Source organism: Uloborus diversus, chromosome 3 (assembly GCF_026930045.1).
Source record: "Uloborus diversus isolate 005 chromosome 3, Udiv.v.3.1, whole genome shotgun sequence".
Lineage (NCBI taxonomy): Eukaryota > Metazoa > Arthropoda > Arachnida > Araneae > Uloboridae > Uloborus > Uloborus diversus.
The window spans coordinates 398,256-416,168 of record NC_072733.1 but is presented as its reverse complement, the minus strand read 5'-3'; the positions used below and the strand labels follow the sequence as shown (position 1 = coordinate 416,168).

Here is a 17,913-nt window from a genome sequence, read left to right as displayed (position 1 = left end):
AGGTTATTCATGGGTGTTCTTCGATTTATGTTTTAGATTTCTGGGAATCCTATTACAATTGGAAAAATTCTGCTTCAATAGTAAAAGATTTGTCGAGTACTCCCCCTTTCCCTGGTGTTTGGAAATCTTATCTTTAAAACTTTTTCTCTTTGTGACGTTTTTCCGCACTATAGGTGTCGTTGCTGTTCCGTGACGCATGTGTTTCCGGTTTCCATGTCTATTAACTTTGCTTCCTTCCATTTTTGTTCATTTGTCGTTCGGTCTACATTGTGTGGACTTTTCGTTCTTCTTTTATGCACTGATGAAGGGGCTTGCATTTAACAGCCCCGAAACACACGTTGTTGTCGTTTTACTCATTCCATAGTACAAAGTTTTCGACTGCTTTTTTAGTCTCATGCATGTTCGAAAAACTTTTTCATTTTAAATTTATTTTATTTTTCTTTTAGTTATTTACCTAGACCCATTTATGAGTATTAGTTGACGAATAATGAAGAAGATAAGTTCAGGTAATGTGGTTGTCAGCTTTAATGTGAAGTTTAAGGTATCAGTTGATAATAGGGCTGGGCGATATATCGTAATATATCGATATATATTTATTACCGCAATAACAATATTCAGATTTCAATCTGACTGATATATCGAAGAACCGGACTTAATTAAGAATTAATTGAAATAACGACTTAAAAATACAGATTCATTCATAATTCTTTGTGCGTAATGAGTGGATCATGCATGCCAATTCCTCCAGATTTCTTAGAAGTTTTACGGATTTTCATCCCTTTTTTCGTTGACCTGATCACGAGCAAAATTTTCGAGTATTTTCGTGCTTTGCAGAACAAAAAAAATTGTAGCTCGCCAATTTTGGTGTTACGAGCGTTTTGTAGATCTGGAAAGCAGCACCACGCCGTGTTAAAGCCAACAGAATTGCCGCAAGAGAATTCACTCGTTGCATGCAGATACAGTCGAGGGATGCGTTCCAAGACCCCTCGCGTAAGTCGGAATTTCGCGTTGTGGAACTAGGTATGTTTAGAATTTTTTTATAAGCATAACCAATTAATTCAGACCATGTGTTAACGCCCGTCAAATTGTTTCAAACCATTTCTCAGTTATATATTATCGTATGTTTTATAAAGAACTGACTTTTTACTGTATTTTAGAAAAAAACGTTACAATTTGTTATGAAGCAGAAAATCAATGATCAATAAGATACAGGTACATTAACAGTAGGGTACTTACAGAAAGAACATTACTGCTTTATAATAGCACTGAACAGTTGACATCGTAATTATAATTTTAAAATTAATGAAGTTTATGCAGTGTGGGAACACCAATATTTCTAGCTTGGCTTCCATTTTCATGATGTTTGTATTTTGCTCAGACACTACTATGCGAGCTTCATTATTAAAACTAATTTCTGAACTTTTGCGGATTTCCTTTTCTTGAACTTTAATTTTATGTATCGAAGATTAACTCATACCTGATTGTCGTGCTACCTTCGAGGCACTTTATAATTGTTTAAGCATCGAGAATCTTTACCTTTTCTTGCATTGTCAGAAACTTTCTGTTTTTCTTTCCACTTTTGCTCACTTGAGATGAAAATCCTTGTTTGGGAATTTTCCTGTTTTATCAACATTCATAAGAAGGAAAAAAAAACGTTCAGAATCGGAGCGGTAATTTGTATAAACTAAAGCAAAGCGTTGTTTAGAATAATACAATGTGTGAACTTCCGCTGTTAAATAGTGATGCTAAAGGGTAAAGGGATGAAAGTCTATTCACGAAACGACTATTTTGTGTCAACGAAGCCCATTCTAATGCTCCGCTGCTCCTTTCCAAAAAATTTCATGTTGCAAACGAGTAATTTGCGTCAGCAATAAAAAATTCATTACTCATGAAAAACAAGTCGGATCGCGTTGTAGCGGGATCCGACTGTACTCTGATAGAATCCAAAATAGACGCTCGTTGGGTTAGATGAATAATTATGTACATCTGCGAACTTGTGACATTGTAGGTTAGTTACGGGAAGGATCGCTAGTTACGGGGTTCGAGAAGTAAAGCCGTGTTTGCATGTCTTTCGATTTCGACGATTGTCAGTTTGCTTTCAAGGAAATATCGATTACGTTTTCTTTCGAAATGGTATCGGAACTAGCGGAGTTATATCTTGTTCGTTCAAAATCCGATACTTTATTTGATAAGACATATTGAACATAGGTAGCGGAATTAGGGTAGCATTTATTGGGATTTCCGGTTTTCTGGGAAACATCGATTTTTGTAGAAAACCGAAAATGAGCTTGCATTTCTGAACTTGTATGGTTTTTGCAAATGATGTAAAAGATGAAAATTTTAATGTGCAGATGATTAAATATGAGTGGAGGGTGGTACCATAAATCCAAAGTTTACACGGCACCTCCCCCCCTCCCCCTCTTATAATGCGATTCCCCGATAATGCGGTCTGTTTCAGTCGATTTGAGTAGGTTTAAGTCTCCCCCCTCAAAAAAAGATAACCGATTCAATTTTAACTACCCCCCCCCCCGAAAAAAACGCGAACTCTTGATAAAGAGACCAAAATCCGTTTCAAATAACTTCATTAAAAATTTCAGTGGTGAAGCCTGTCTCATGACCTCCCCCCTTCCCACGCGTGGGCGCCCTTACTTCAACTGTTAGTGTTAGAACAAATTGCTGAAATATTTACTGATCAAGATTTACTTTGACTTTTATCTATTGCAGACCTTAATATGTAGATGATATAGCTGGGGGGCCAATTATCCCCAAGTGCGTTGCTCCCTTCAATTTTGCCCCCCCCCTCCCCAAAAAAATTAGGATCCTCTATTAAACAGACTAAAATCCTTTTAAAATAACATCTCTGATAATTTCAGCTATATAGTCTGACTCATCCCCCCCCCCCGTCCCGCTCCACGGGCATCCCTGCTTTAGCATTTGTTATTGAGATAAACTACATTAAAGTCCTTTCAAAATATCCGATGGCTTTTCTGCATTGAAGATCTCCATATACAAATAATATAAATAGGTAAGCCCATCCCCCCAACTGCGACGAAACCATTCAATTTTACCGAGAATCTCCCCCCCCCCAAAAAAAAAAAAACGGGCTCCTCTATTGAATCGAAGAGTCTAAAATCCTTTAAAAATAACTTCTCTGATGATTTCAGTGATATAGTCAGCCTCATGCACCCTCCCCCCTTCAAATGGGTACCCTAGCTTTAGCTACTATTAGAATAAATTGCTTTAATATTAAATTTTGAAGATTTCCGTAGGCTTTTTTCTATTGCTGATCTAAATATATAGATAATTATGCTAGGGCTGCCAACCCTCAATAAGTACGATGCCCCCCCCCCCGTCAGTTTCAATTTTACCGAACATCCTTCCCAAAAAAAAACAGGAATATTTAAGAGGCTAAAACCCTTTTAATATAAGTTTTCTCATAATTTCAATGGTATAGTCAACTTCAAGACACCCCCCCCCCCCAAATGGGTACCCTGTTCTAGCTATTATTATTCGACTAAATTGCTGGAATATTTGTTTATCAAAATGTTCGATAACTTTTCTGTATTTCAGATCTTATAATGTATATGATGTAAATAGGGGTGCCTATTTCCCTCCCAAGTGCGGTGGTCCCCTCAATTTTATCATCCCCTCCCCAAACAAAAAGAACGCCACCATCTATTACAGAGATTAAAATCCTTATAAAAAACTTCTCTAAAAATTTCAATGGCATTGTCTGCTTCAAGATCCCCCTCCCCCCCCCCCCCTCTGTACAAGGGCCCCTGCTTTTGCTAATATTATTCGCATAAATTGCTGAAATAATTACCTTTCAAGAAGTTCGATGGCTTTTCTCTATGGTAGATGTTAATAAGCAGATATTACAGCTATAATTGCTCCCCCCCCCCCTCCCAACTGCGGTGGCACCTTCAATTTTATCGCGCTTCCCGTAAAACGCAATGTTCTATTGAAAAGACTAAACTCCTTTCAAAATAACTTCTCTGATAATTTTAAAGATATACTCAGCATCATGACCCCCCCCCCTCCCCAAATGGGCACGCCTGCTTTAGCTATTATTGTTCGAATAAATCAATGTAATATTTACTATTCAAGATGTCCGATGGCGTTTCCCTGTTGCAGATCTTGGTATGCAAATGATGTAACTAGGAGAACCCATTCCCCCCAACTGCGATAGCACCCCTCAATCTTACCAAACCCGCATTTTCCCCCAAGAATTGCGAGCCATTAATAAAAAGACTAACATTCTTCTAAAGTAATTCCTCTAAAAATTTTAATAGTATAATCTGTCTCAGGATCCCCCCCCCCCTCCCCCGCACGCACACATAAGCATTCTTTCTGTAGCTATTACAGCCCAAATTCAAAATAATAGAATACTTCCCACGTTTCGGAAACAAGTTTATTCTTACAAAATATAAGTGCAAATTAGGTTTTTAAATGAACGTGCCACATTTCTTAGACCTTAAAGTGTGCATTTCATTTCAAATATACTCAATCAAAAATAATCTTAGACAGAAGAATCCAAAAGTTTATAGTGATGAAGATTTACGTTGAGTCAAAAAATTAGAATATTCAAATTAAAGGGGGAACAAACACTTTAAAAAGAAACAATATCAGTGCTAGAATGCGTCATTTTTTGCTGGATTCAATGCTTTAATCCTTTCTCGCACGGATTCTACCACCTGTTTACATTAATCGTTTCTGACACTGTTTCCATACCCTCTTCAATGCGGCAACGAGCTCAATTGTGTTGGCGGGCACCAGGTCTTGAACCGCTTTCTTCAGATTTGACTTTACCACAAATTCTTGATCGTATCGAGAGTGGTAGAGTTTCTTGATCAGTTTAATACAAAAATTCCTCTTTCTGTTTGAAGTCTATGAGTCTATTTAGAGCCGTAACACGGAGTAAAATCTTACTCAAAGATAAAATATGCCACTAAATGTGTAACTGCTGTGCCTCAGAGAAAGTATCATGCAGTATTATTGATAAACAGTGGAAGTCACGCATTGTTTTATTTTAAGATATATATAACTTCCCATTTCCAGCAGCCCTCATGCTCCCACAAATCAAGAAGGGTGTGTCTAAGTGGAGTGAACGTCTTACACAAGATTTCATATACGCTTTTCTTTTTAAACATCAAACCCAAACACTTTTTTTTTTGTTCACAGATATTTCAAAAAAAGATTCATCACTAAATATAATGCTTTTCCAACCTTGTTGTCCCTTTTTCAGCTTCTCTTTGCTTCAGGAGATTCGAGCACGTTTCTGCTTCATGTTTATCTTTGGTCTTACTTCGTAGATCCGCAGTTAAAACTGCAGTTTATGCATACGTCCAAGTGTAGTTGGCGTGGATAAGATAACTATACATTATTTCCAACACTTTTGGACGTAAGAAGCATGTTTCAACGATTATCTTGGAAAATTTACTTTAATATGTATTTATATCTGCCAGGTGTTACAATTTTTCTACCTTGTTTACTTTGGTTACTTTTTAGTTGGTCAGTCCTTCTATATTCCTTTAAAACCTTACATACCATAGATTATAAAACGTTCATTTGAATTGAGTTGGTTAGTTTTTTTTCTATGATACAATATGTAACTCCGTTTTTTTTTCCTATTTATCACCTTGGCGACCCAATTTGAGCAATAAGGCGTTTAAAAGAGCGTAAAATTATCCGGGCGCAAAGCTCCATACTTGTGACAAACTATAGGGGTAACAGGTATGCAAATATTTTCGGTACTTTTTAAAATTCACATTGAATGAATAGACTATTCTAATTTTTTGACCCATATAAAAAATCTATTTTTCCAATCTGTTGATGATCCATAAATTGTTAAAATAATAGCTGAAATTTTTTTTAAATTGATTTACCCATTCATGAATAACGAGTTAATGCTAATAATAGTTATGAAATATACAAGTTATGGGTATTTTCAATTAGCACAAAAGATGAAAATATTTGCATTATCAACTATAATCTGTGCTAACGTTAAACTGAATTACATCTGATATACAATATCTGAATTATTTATGTACAATAACAATCAGCTTTTTACATAAAATGACAGGTATTGCTTGGTTGATTACGTGAAACTAGTGCATCAAGACTTAAAAATACCAATATGCATTAATTTAATACCAAGTCATCAGATTCCAACTAAGCTTTAGTTAAAATCATTAAAAGAAAATTTTTTTGTTCAACTTTGTTTCATTTAAAGAAATCCAAACAATCTTAATTTAACATGTTCTTTTCACTGCATAAAATGCATTTAAAAAGTAAAAACTGGGAGGAAAACGATTATACTATAATTCGAAAACTCACCCATGTGAAGGGAAAAAGTCCAAGAAAATAAACATAATTCGTCGCACATCCTAAATTTACCAAAATATGAGACTGGTAATGATAAACTTACACTACAATAAATAAACATAACTGAAGAAATAACTTTCATGTGCTGAAAAGAGTTAAAAACGTAGGCTGTAGAAAATAAAAAAGGGCAGAAGATAAATAAGGTTATGTGCGAATACAGCAACCAATTAAACTGTTGGTTGTTTTGATTACGTCAGTCCCACTGAAACAATTGCTAAAATGTTATTTATTAACGCAAATGTAAAATGGCAACAGAAAGAAATAGAAATCATTGCTTAGAATAAAAGAGAAACGAAGGTAATTTTTACAATATTTTTTTTGCTTTCAGGAGTAGTTTTAGGATTTATATATCAGAATGGAAAAAGAAATTAAACTAATTTAAAATAAAATTCTAGATCCAAACGTTGGTTTAAGATTTGGACAGCAGCCAAAAAAATCTCTTTTAAAACAATTTTTAGAATTTTATTTGCTCACCCATATGCAAAATGGCAACAGGAAAGAAATAAAAATTCTTGAATAACGTAATGTTAATTAAAGTTTAAATTAATGTCTCTGCTAATTAAAGTCGTACAACTACGAGATTGGTCCTATTGTTTTCTTTGGAAAATTTCGAATTGATCGGCATCTCGTTCGACGCTCGATTCCCAGCGATTCTCGAGACGATCGATCTTCAGGATCTGAGGATATGGAAGAACAGATTTTAATAGTATGGACTAGCTGCGTGCCGGGCGTTGCACGGGCTTCCTAAAAAATTAAAGAGATGCCCAGTTGATGTTTTAGTAGTACTCTGACATCAGTTTCAAACGCGTTAAGGTTGATTACGTGAAACTAAAGCATCAAGACTTTACACATACTATTAAGCATTAATTTAATACAAAGTCATCAGATTCCAATTAAGCTTTAGTTAAAATCATTAAAAGCATTTTTTTTTTCAACTCTGTTTCCAACTCTCTGTAGGTTCAAAGAAATCCAAACAATCTTATTTTAATGTGTTTTTTTAATTAAACAGGAAGGAAAACGAGAGTTATTATAATTCGAAAACTCACCCATGTGTGAAGGGAAAAGTAAAACAAAATAAACATAATTAAATGCACATCTTAAATTTACCGAAACATGAGGCTGGTAATGATAAGCTTACATTATTATTACAATAAACAAACATAACTAAAGAAATAACTTTCATGTGCTAAAAAGAGTTAAGAACGTTGGCAGTAAAAAATAAAAAAAAAATAAGAAGGCAAACGAAAAATAAAGGTTATGTCCGAATAAAGCAACCGATTAACCCGGTTGGTTGTTTTGATGACGTCAGTCTCACTGAAACAATTGTTTAAATGTTATTTATTAACAGAAATGTAAAATGTCAACAGAAAGAAATAAAAATCATTGCTTAGAATAAAAGTGAAACGAAGCGAATTTTTTTACAATAAATTTCTAAACGAAAAATATGTTTTAAAGAGTAGTTTTAGGATTTATATATCAGAATAAAAGAGAAAGAAAACTAATTTAAAATAAAATTCTGGATGGAAATGTTGTTTTAAGATTTGGACAGCAGCCAAAAAAATCCATTTTAAAACAAGTATTTGAATTTTATTATTTGTTCACCCATATGCAAAAAGGCAACCGGAAATAAATAAAAATTCCTGAATAGCGTAATGTTAATTTACGTTTTAATTAATATCTTCGCTAATTGAAGTCGTACAATTACGGGATTAGTCCTATTGTTTTCCTTGAAAAATTTCGAATTGATCGGCATCTCGTTCGACTCTCGACTCGCAGCGATTCTCAAGAAGATCTATCTTCAGATGGGCAGACAGACGGACACGAACAGATTTTAATAGCATGGAATTTCTGAAATATTTATTCAGCAAGATTGCCGATGGCTTTTCTCTGTTGCAGACACTAGGCATTGCACATATAAGCTTTTCACCCCCCCCCCCCATAAAATGGTGAATTTAACGACCTAAACATATCGATATATCGAAAATACCGATATAAGGAGAGCGATATATCGCAGTATTAAAATTCTGATATCTCCCAGCCCTAGTTGATAACGTTGTACAGTGAAACTTCGATAAGTTAACTTCGATGAGCCGAAAACTTCCACAAGAAGAAGTAAATCTTTATTCCCGTATAACTAAATTGGGAATTAATGTTATTTCAGAATTTGGTTGAGTCGAAATATTCGATAAGCCGAATTTTATTTTATGACTAGCGTTAGGTTTTCCTTGCTAACGTAACTCCATATGTCGAAGTCGTTTTCTGCCCCGAAATGGTAAAGAAGAGCATCAGATGTATTGAGCGTTTTCAGAGAATCACGTCGGAATGAGCTCGACTTCTCGTTTGATACATTAAAAGTATCCGAGGACTATTTCATGAAAGAGAAATTTCTGCTCAGTAGCAATGTTTGATTATAGATATTTTAGATAAAATATCTTCTCCTTTTTTTTTCTTTCTGGAAAGCAAAAACTGTTATATTTCAGCATGAACATTTCATTTGTTTTAAAAATACTATCTCTTGAATTAATATAGTAATTATACTTTACGTTAATTGAGTCAAGTGTATTTATTATTGTCGTGATGAATTATTCAATCAGTTTCATCAGTTAATTATATATTTAATGAGTTTTAGTTATATGTACTACTACATTTTATTTTATTCTGTAGTTTTGTTTTTGTTTTCAATAAGTCGAATTTTCGATAGCTCGAATTTTTTCGCTTTCTTGCAACTTCGACTTATTGAAGTTTTACTGTATATGACTTAAAATGTTTTTTATGGATTCATTTCTAAAAATGAACCTTTCTTTCTAGCCAAGCAAAGTTGTGTTACCCAGCAGCCGGCGGTTTACGTCTCATTACGACACCAACGGAGGACTTAAATTTGTAACCACTCCCAAGGGCACTCGACATTCATTCCTCACACTCATCTCTATAGGATTTTATAAGTTTTTCTACATCCCTCCTGGAAACAGTGGCCCATTTGTCATCCACTTCAATGATCTGAAGCAGCCTGTTATGAAAATTTTCCCTGGCGATCAAGGGAGAGTTCTGTATAAATACAACAACCAGAGTCTCTTAAGCAGCATTGTGTTTGGAGGCGGAAAGGTGGAAAAGAATTATAGCATATCAGGGTTCCTGTCTTCAGAGTCATCAAGTACATTAGAAACTGACATTCGCAGTGAATATACATATGAAGGCGCTTTATTATCTACTCGCAAGCTTCATTTTTTAAGCCAGTTTCACTTGACAAATGCAATCATCCATTATCAATATGATAGACTCTTTAGAATTAAAAGCATACTGTTTCGAATCGGAAGCTTACAATTGCCTACGGTTGAATATTATCACAATGCCAAAACAGGTAGAAGAGAGCAAATTGGAGACTTTAAATTGTTTGAAAAAAGCTTAAACGAAACAGTTCTGTCTGATGGCACGGCTTCATTTAGCCGCCAGTTTGATGCCCTGCATCGAATAAGACAAGTGTCTTTAGTGATTGTTGATAAAGAAATATTTCGGATGGATATACAATATGACAATCGTAATTTCGTAACTCAATCCCGACTTTACAATACTCACTTAGGCAAATCGAAAATCCGTTTGCAAAATTTTTCCTATGATGCGGACGGCCAACTAGTAGAAATGGTAGGCCGAGACCACTGGAAGTTTATTTATGATCCAAATGGCAATTTAGTTACAATGCAATACATGGGCAATCGCATCGATATACTTCATGACGTTGGTGATAGAATAGTGAGCTTCGGTGACACTCCATACGTAGTCGACGGCAGAGGATTTGTTATCCAACGTGGAGAAGAAAGTTTCGCTTATAACACGAAAGGCCAATTAACTAAAGCTTCTCGGAATGGCAGATATGATGTGGAATACTATTACAATACTAGAGGCATGATATCAGTTCGTAAAGATAATTTTGGAAATATCACTCAGTTCTTTTACGCAGATATTTCGAATCCAGATAAAGTGAGTCACATATATAATAACAACGATGGCAAAACCACTTCATTACTTTATGATGATAGAGGATTTCTCATGTCCCTTGTAGTGAATAAAGAAACATACTATGTTGCTACCGATCACAATGGAAGCCCTTTATTAGTTTTTGACAGGAAAGGGGAAGTAGTTAAAGAAGTTCACAGAGGACCCTATGGACACGTACTTTTCGACTCCAATCCACATTTTTATTTACCTATTGACTTTCAAGGAGGCATACTGGATCCTCTGACTGGAATGCTACATTTTGGGGAAATGATTTATGACTCCTTGGCTGGTCAATGGTTGACTCCGAGGTGGGATGAAATTTTGCACCACGTCACAAGCCCTCAGCATCTTCATCTATACCGCTTTAACAAGAACGATCCTATTAATATTGACAAGAAGTTGAAGAATAAATTAGGTAACTTTTTATTTTATAATGTACATTTTTTTAATCATTATTTCGTTTTATGAACATATGTACTCATCTACTACCAAGAAATCAGATCAACGTTAAATGAATAACGTTGGTATTCGCTTAGAATTCTAGTACAAAGGCAATATGTGTGTTCTCATGACAGATCCTCCTCCATGCTTCACAGTTGGAAAGAGAGATACGATCTTCCAACTTCACGATCATACGCTTTTGCTGATATCCTCCAAACGTGTACTCGTCCTGTAGTAGGGAAAAGTGTCAAAGACGATTCGTCAGACCATATTACTCTCTTCCACTCATTAATCAACCAGGATTTTTGAGTGTGGCACCACTATAGACAACGATTAGCATTAACATCTGTGGCAAAGGTTTTGGGAATCGCTATTCTTCCGTAAATGTTCTGTTTATAAAGGTGTCTTCTACCTGTAATCACTCACACTGGTGAATCCAGATGGTGATTAAGTTCTATGGTCACTTTTGCTGCCCCAGTTGTGCGCTTTCTGGACCTTACAATCCGCTTCAATACCCGCCGACCTAATTTACTGAGCTTCTCTTTCCGCCCACTATTTTGCTTAACCGAGTGTGTCTAACCGCGCTATGTGAATGCTGTCATGACTTTAGATACTGTGCATCTAGAAACGCCAAAAAAGTTGATATGTTTCAGTTACACTTGCTCCAGCTAGACGCGCTCTAACAATTTGGTCTCTTTTAAAATTTGAGAGGTCCGACATTTTAAGCGCTTGAAAAAAATCCAAGACTTCAATTAAGCCACCACATACTACCAGAATATATACATTGCTCTTTATAAAAAAAAACAGACACCTAGTTTTACTCTTTATTGCTTACGAAGTGCATTGGAAAATGTCACTTTTATTCACAGGTGTTTCCATTATTTTGATAACTACCTGTATTTACGGGTTCGTCCTCAGGCTAAAAAGTGCATCAAATTCCTATTTTGTTTTATCAAATTTTAAATCCATATTAAAAAATTTTATCTTCCTCACCAGTTTTTGGGTAGTTTAGCTAAGGCTCCACTTTACAGTTAAGTTGGGGAAAAACTCAAAACCGCGTTGTAATGTTGTTTTGTTTTGTTTTTTCATAACTTTATACTATTGTGGTTACGACGCAGTGGGTGTGTGGAGTTTTTCTTTTTAGCAAACAAAGCGACGAACCAAAACCAGACAGAACGTCTTTTGCATGTTTAGAAATATTAATTTATTTTTTGTCATGAATTGTATTTTTTATGATACCTTGGATTTTATTTCAAAACCTTTACTGATAATACTGCACATTTTCAGTTTAATAATAAAAAAATGAATAGTATTTTATTTCAAATTATGAGATTCTTGACTAACTGAAGAAGGAAGATATACATATATTTAATTTTGGTAATGTCTTCTAGAAATTATGAGACATGAAGTTTCATTATTTTCCAACGAACAGTTTTGATTCCACATATCGGTTTAACTTTGAACATAACTTCAAAAGCAGTATGCAAATTTTTTTTTGTAATCAATAACTTAAAGTCATTAAACATAAAAGTAATTTAGAATGCACTCATTTACTTATAGAGTAATTAATGTATGAAGTAATTGGTAGAAATGTAATCGTTTTTCTCAATGAATGTTTAGATGAAAAATTAAATTTCCGGTTTACATGTGGAAACGGAACGTTCATTAGTTATTAGGGGTGTCATCATATTTTTACAAATATTTAAGCACGTTCTAAATTACACACCTGTAATAATTTTGAAACGGCTTATTCTTGAAAGTTACAGGCGTTTTTCTTACAAATGGTATGATCACAAATCCAACTCGCAAAATTTATAAAGTTTTTATCATATCAAACAAGTAAAATTCCCCCCCCCCTGCTGGTCCAATTTATTAAGCTTCTTCTTTACTGGAAGCTTGCTAGTTTTACACTAAAAAAGGAGAGAAGATTCAAACGAGTAGCCACGAAAAAAAATTAGTAATTGGATTCGCAAAAGGCAGTATTTTGTTAGTTACATTTTTCTGTAAAAGTTTCTTTTTACGTGTTAAAACTCTAGTCGCAAAGTCGAGACTAGACTTTTGCTTCCGCGAACGACTAAGCAAAACGTAAAAGCCAAGTCCTGAAACAACCAATGTAAAACAACAAGAGCAACATTTGCATTAAACATACAGTAAGCTCCGATTATCCGCGGAATAGAGTAGAACGGTAACCACGGATAAGCGAAAACTGCGGATAATCTGAATAATAGTTAAAAAACGACACTTGTGTATATAATAGCTAAAAAATATGAACAACTCTCACACCTACATTTAAGTTAAGCTAGAAACGATAACATTGAATGTAAAAAATACATATAAAAGCTTAAAACGAACAATAACACAAACATTAGTTTAAAAAAAAATATTTAATGACTATGATATAGACCGGGGCACGTTTGCGCATTGGGTATGTTTACGCAGTGCCCTTTTTTAAAAACGAGTTATAACTGGAGAGCCAACAGTCATATCAGATTGATGCTGCTCCCTAGCAAATATTCTCACAAGTTTTTGAGCATCAGTCAAGCTTCGGTTTAGCAAGCGATAGAAAAATCTGTTTTTTACCGAGCTTAGTAAATTTTGTGTTGAACGCTTTCAATCTTATCGTGAATAAATAATACTTTGATAGAAACAAATTAATATGTAAAAAATAGCAGAATTTTATCCTTTTTTTTTTTTGAGAATTGTAATGATACGGATAGAAAAGTTATTAAATTTTGTTGCACGCCAAAAATAAATCTAAACTTGTCGACGGGGCACGTTTACGCATTTACACATTTTCGCACGTTCTTACTGTGTCTTACTACTCTGTTTTACTTCTAAACCGAAGCTTTTTTCGCTCTGTACTGTCTCAAAACCTTTAGTATTTTTAGATTATTTAGTTTTGAAAATCACAATTCGTTTTGTAATTAAGTAACAGATTCGTATCGTATAACTTACAATCATATAGTGTTGTCTTCATGCATGTTCAGCTTTAACTTCATACACAAGTCAGCCTGTAATACATTTTTTTTTTTTTAATTTTAAATATCGCAAGACATTACGTTCAGAACACTCACAGAACCACGTCAGATGTCAAAATAATGAAACGGCTTTTCGATAATCCAAATATTTTTCCCAGTATTTTCCCCAACTGAGATCATTTGAAAAGTAGGACCAAAGCTTAGGAACCAGGAAAGAATTGGGAGCATCCTTTTTTTTTTCCATAACTGATACTCCGATTAAAGAAGCCCTCAGACAAGAGCAGTTAGAAGCTACAAAGAAAAACAAAACAAAATGGGCAGAACAAAAAAAAAAGAGAAATTACTTTAAAATTTAATTTTAAAGTAATTTTTCTTATAAGTTTGTATTGAAGCAGAAATAGAAGATATCAAAGAAAAAAGTATGAAACAAAAACCTGTGAGAAAGAAAAAGCTAGTACACTCTTTAAAAAGGAACATTTCTTTTTAGGAAGTAGAAAATTGTGCTTGCATCCATTGTTTGAAAGCACACAACCAATCGAAAAAAGGACAAGACAGGATTCAATGTTTTAAATGTTGAAACGCAGTCTCATGACAAGTATGCGAAATGAAATGCTTTATTTTTTTTAGTAAAATCTAACAATGATGAAGAAAATGACTAAATAGTTTCTGTTTTCAATTAGTGATAAGCCGTATGATTTTAGTTTAACCTACAAAATGTTCTTTAATTATTTGTGAGTTTCTTATTTTCAAAGTGTTTTAACAGAAATTAAACATTTAAATTTGGTTAAATATCCATATCACTTACTCAATGGTATCATTTTTATTATGCATAAACGTGCCCCACTAGATGCATAAAATTGTCCCGTGATCGGGGCAAGTTTAAGCAACCGACTTGGACTCAACAAACCTTTTTTTACGGTTAAAAACAGAAGCTGAGCAACAACTGATTATACAACACTTTGACTTCATTAACAGTTTTATAAAACCACAATGTTTAAATTTTCCGTAAAAATTTCTAATGTTTAAAATTTCCTACAAACATAAAATTTAGAGAATTCATTGAAAAAAATCCTCGTAAACGTGCGCTGGTCTATTCTACCTTTTAAAAAAATGTGAGAAAACCCGCGAATAATCCAAACCGCGGTTAACTCGCCTGCAGATAATTCAAGAGTTTAGTGTACTGAAACATCTGACGTTACACGCACGTTCAAGCATGAAAACTGCCACATCTCCGGCAGTTTTATACGTTAAGAACAATGCTGCTGCTACTAAAAGTTCACTTTGGAAATAGTAGAAATACATGAGCATGAATAAATTAACACAAAAATAGATTTTTTCTGGCTACGACCACTGCCATCCAACCAAGCAACCAACAGTGAAATATTTCTAAACACTAAATATCTTTTTTAACTAATGTTCCAATATTTTGTTTAAAATTGTAGCGATGTGTTTGAATAACTGTTGCTGTCTTTTTTTTTTAAAAACTTGTGCATGGATTACCTTACGGTGTGAACAGAAAATGTTATCAAAATTTTATTTTTCTTCTTAACTAAAAAACCGTATGTGCTCTCATTATCTTCCAATACTCTATTCTGTCTGAGTAGCGGTTTATAAAAATACAGACTAACACATGTAAGATTTTAGCAGTTGTCTTCTGGCAGTTTCAAGATAAAGAAATTTGAGTAAATAGACTAAGATGCTCCTTTCGTTCAGTGAAAAACGTGCTCTGAATAAGCACGTACAAATCAGTTTTACAAAGTTTGACACAAATCATGATTTTTTTTTCCAACTGTCACGTTCTTATTCAAGTAAATATGTTGATTATTTTAGTGAGTGAAAAATTGTTTTCTGGAAAATTCTTTTGTAATAAACTTATATCTGTGTGGTGTCAGAAATTGGTTCACCTAGCGTAACTCAGTTTTTTGAAAGTTGATTTCGTGGTTGGACTTAATTCACCTTTAATGGTAAATGATGAAGGGTTGTTAAAAATTACGTGCACAAATTAAGTAAGGACGATATGTACACTAAATTCAAGTGTTCTTAAAAATTCTTATTTTTTTCTTTTACTTAAATTCATTAACAAACAGGAGAGGTTACAAAATAATTAAAATTTAGAATAAATATTAGCAAAATACGGTGCAATAACATATACTATTCATTCTGAGCGACGATTTATACGACTTTATTGGCAGTGTCTTAAAATAGTTTTTGAAATTTAGAATGCACGTTTTGAGGGCGACTTGCTGTCAGAGCGAATTAAATCATTTTTATAATGATTTCAGATTATAATTATTGTTTTCAAGAGTATGCGCGTGGTTGCAATGAGAGTGGTATCCTTACATAGCTTCGGGAAATTAAGGTTCTTCAAAAGCCTTCGGCATCAGTTTCGGTTCGTGAAAAATTTCGTGTGAAACGGATTCCGAGACGTATGGCACTATCAGTCTAATCCATCAATATGAACCTTTCACTGGAAATTGATTTATCATTTTTCCAAACTCCTTTTAAATATTGCGACAGTTGAAAGTTCTTTTGTATGCTCGATAAAGTAAATATGAGTAAAAAGTGTATATTTTATTAATTTTCCTTTCAAGCGAATATAATGGGCATATACTAGTGGTTAGAAACGTATAACGGATAGATTTTATCATTAAGGGAATCAATAATGATGATAAAAACAGATTTTTAAAGATCAGTTTCTGCAGTTATGGTGGTTTCTGCCCCTGATTTGTATCTACCAGTGTAAAATAAATCTCATTTTACCTGTTCTTGTTAAATTGTTATGGATTTGCCATTGTTTGAAATGATTCGGAAACATTTTATCTTCTTACTTAAAACGAAAAAGGTTTGTTATTGGAGCTTGTTTTTAATTAACGCTTCTATTTCTTTCAGATCTTTCCGCTTGGATTAAGAGTCAAGGCATCGACATAGATAGTTTAGATCTCGCTGCAGATTCCTTATTTCAAATAGCGCATGACAAAGAAGCAATGCCATTGTTCCTGGACATGCCGTCAGTGCCGCTTGTGTCCGGATTTACATGCGCAATTAGACAAAAATTAGAAAGTTTCGCATCATTAACTAGCGTAGCACGACCGAAAGTAAAGCGAGAACAATTGTTCGAAACTGTCCTTCCAAAAATTAGTACCATGAGCGTTCCATTCGGTTCGGGCATCACCGTCTCCCGCTTAGGAGAAAGAGCTTTAGTCCGGACATCAAATGAAGCAGATGGCATTCAAAGAGATGTTTTCACATCTGTATTTAACAATTCCTTCCTCTTGGACTTGCACTTGGTTATGCATGGTCAAGACGTATTTTATTTTGTTAAAGACAGTGCTTGGAGAGTAGCTGATGATCTAAATCAATTACAAAGACTTGGAACCGCAATCAATACAACAGTTCATGAATCCAAACCTGAAGATCAAAAGGCTGGACATCACGTGGATGTACGCGTTCATTCAGAACATGCGATTCTCAATATTAGATACGGAACTAATCCGTATAAAGAAAGACAAAGGCTTCTAAGACATGCAAAGAAGCATGCCGTTGGCCAAAGATGGGCGCAAGAGCGGCAAATCATTCTGACGAGCCAAAGGGGATCTCAGAAATGGTCGGAAAAAGAAAAGGAACATATCCTCACCACCAGCTCAGTACCGGGGTATAAAGGAGACTACTATCACGATGTCGAACTGTACCCAGAGCTCGCTGATGATCCAGCTAACATTGTATTTCATAGATCCACTCAGAAGCAGAGGTGACCGCTTTAACTGATAATTCAGTTCAGAAGTAATACAAAGACTTCGATTGAATAAAAATCGAGATGTCCTCCTAAAAGCATTAAGATTAGCTTTTACAGAGCATCGTCCTGTCAGTTTCGTGCATACATTATCTAAAACATGTGCAATATTTTTCGGTTTTTTTTTAAAGTGCAAAAATAAAAGAAAGGAATTCAGAACGAAAAAAAAAACATTCCATCTGAAATGAATCTTTTTTACCCAAGTTTACTGTGAAAGGTGTTTCAATCATGTTCGAAAGCAAATTGGCTACCATTTGGTTCTTTTATTGAGATTGACGAAAGCTAGTGTTACTTTGTTCTTGATTCAACGTTGATGGTATACGAGTT

At 34.4% G+C, this 17,913-nt stretch overlaps 1 protein-coding gene across 1 annotated transcript in view; it reads left to right on the top strand.

Moving 5' to 3' along the window:
• The window catches only part of LOC129218177 (teneurin-m-like), a 116,889-nt gene extending 99,261 nt beyond the window's left edge, over positions 1–17,628 (top strand). Inside the window, exons 12-13 of the mRNA XM_054852395.1 lie at positions 9,193–10,792; positions 16,686–17,628. Of these exons, the coding sequence (XP_054708370.1) occupies positions 9,193–10,792; positions 16,686–17,548 (2,463 nt within the window). The 3' untranslated portion in view covers positions 17,549–17,628. The remainder of the gene's footprint in view (positions 1–9,192; positions 10,793–16,685) is intronic.
• Positions 17,629–17,913: the final 285 nt, after the last annotated feature.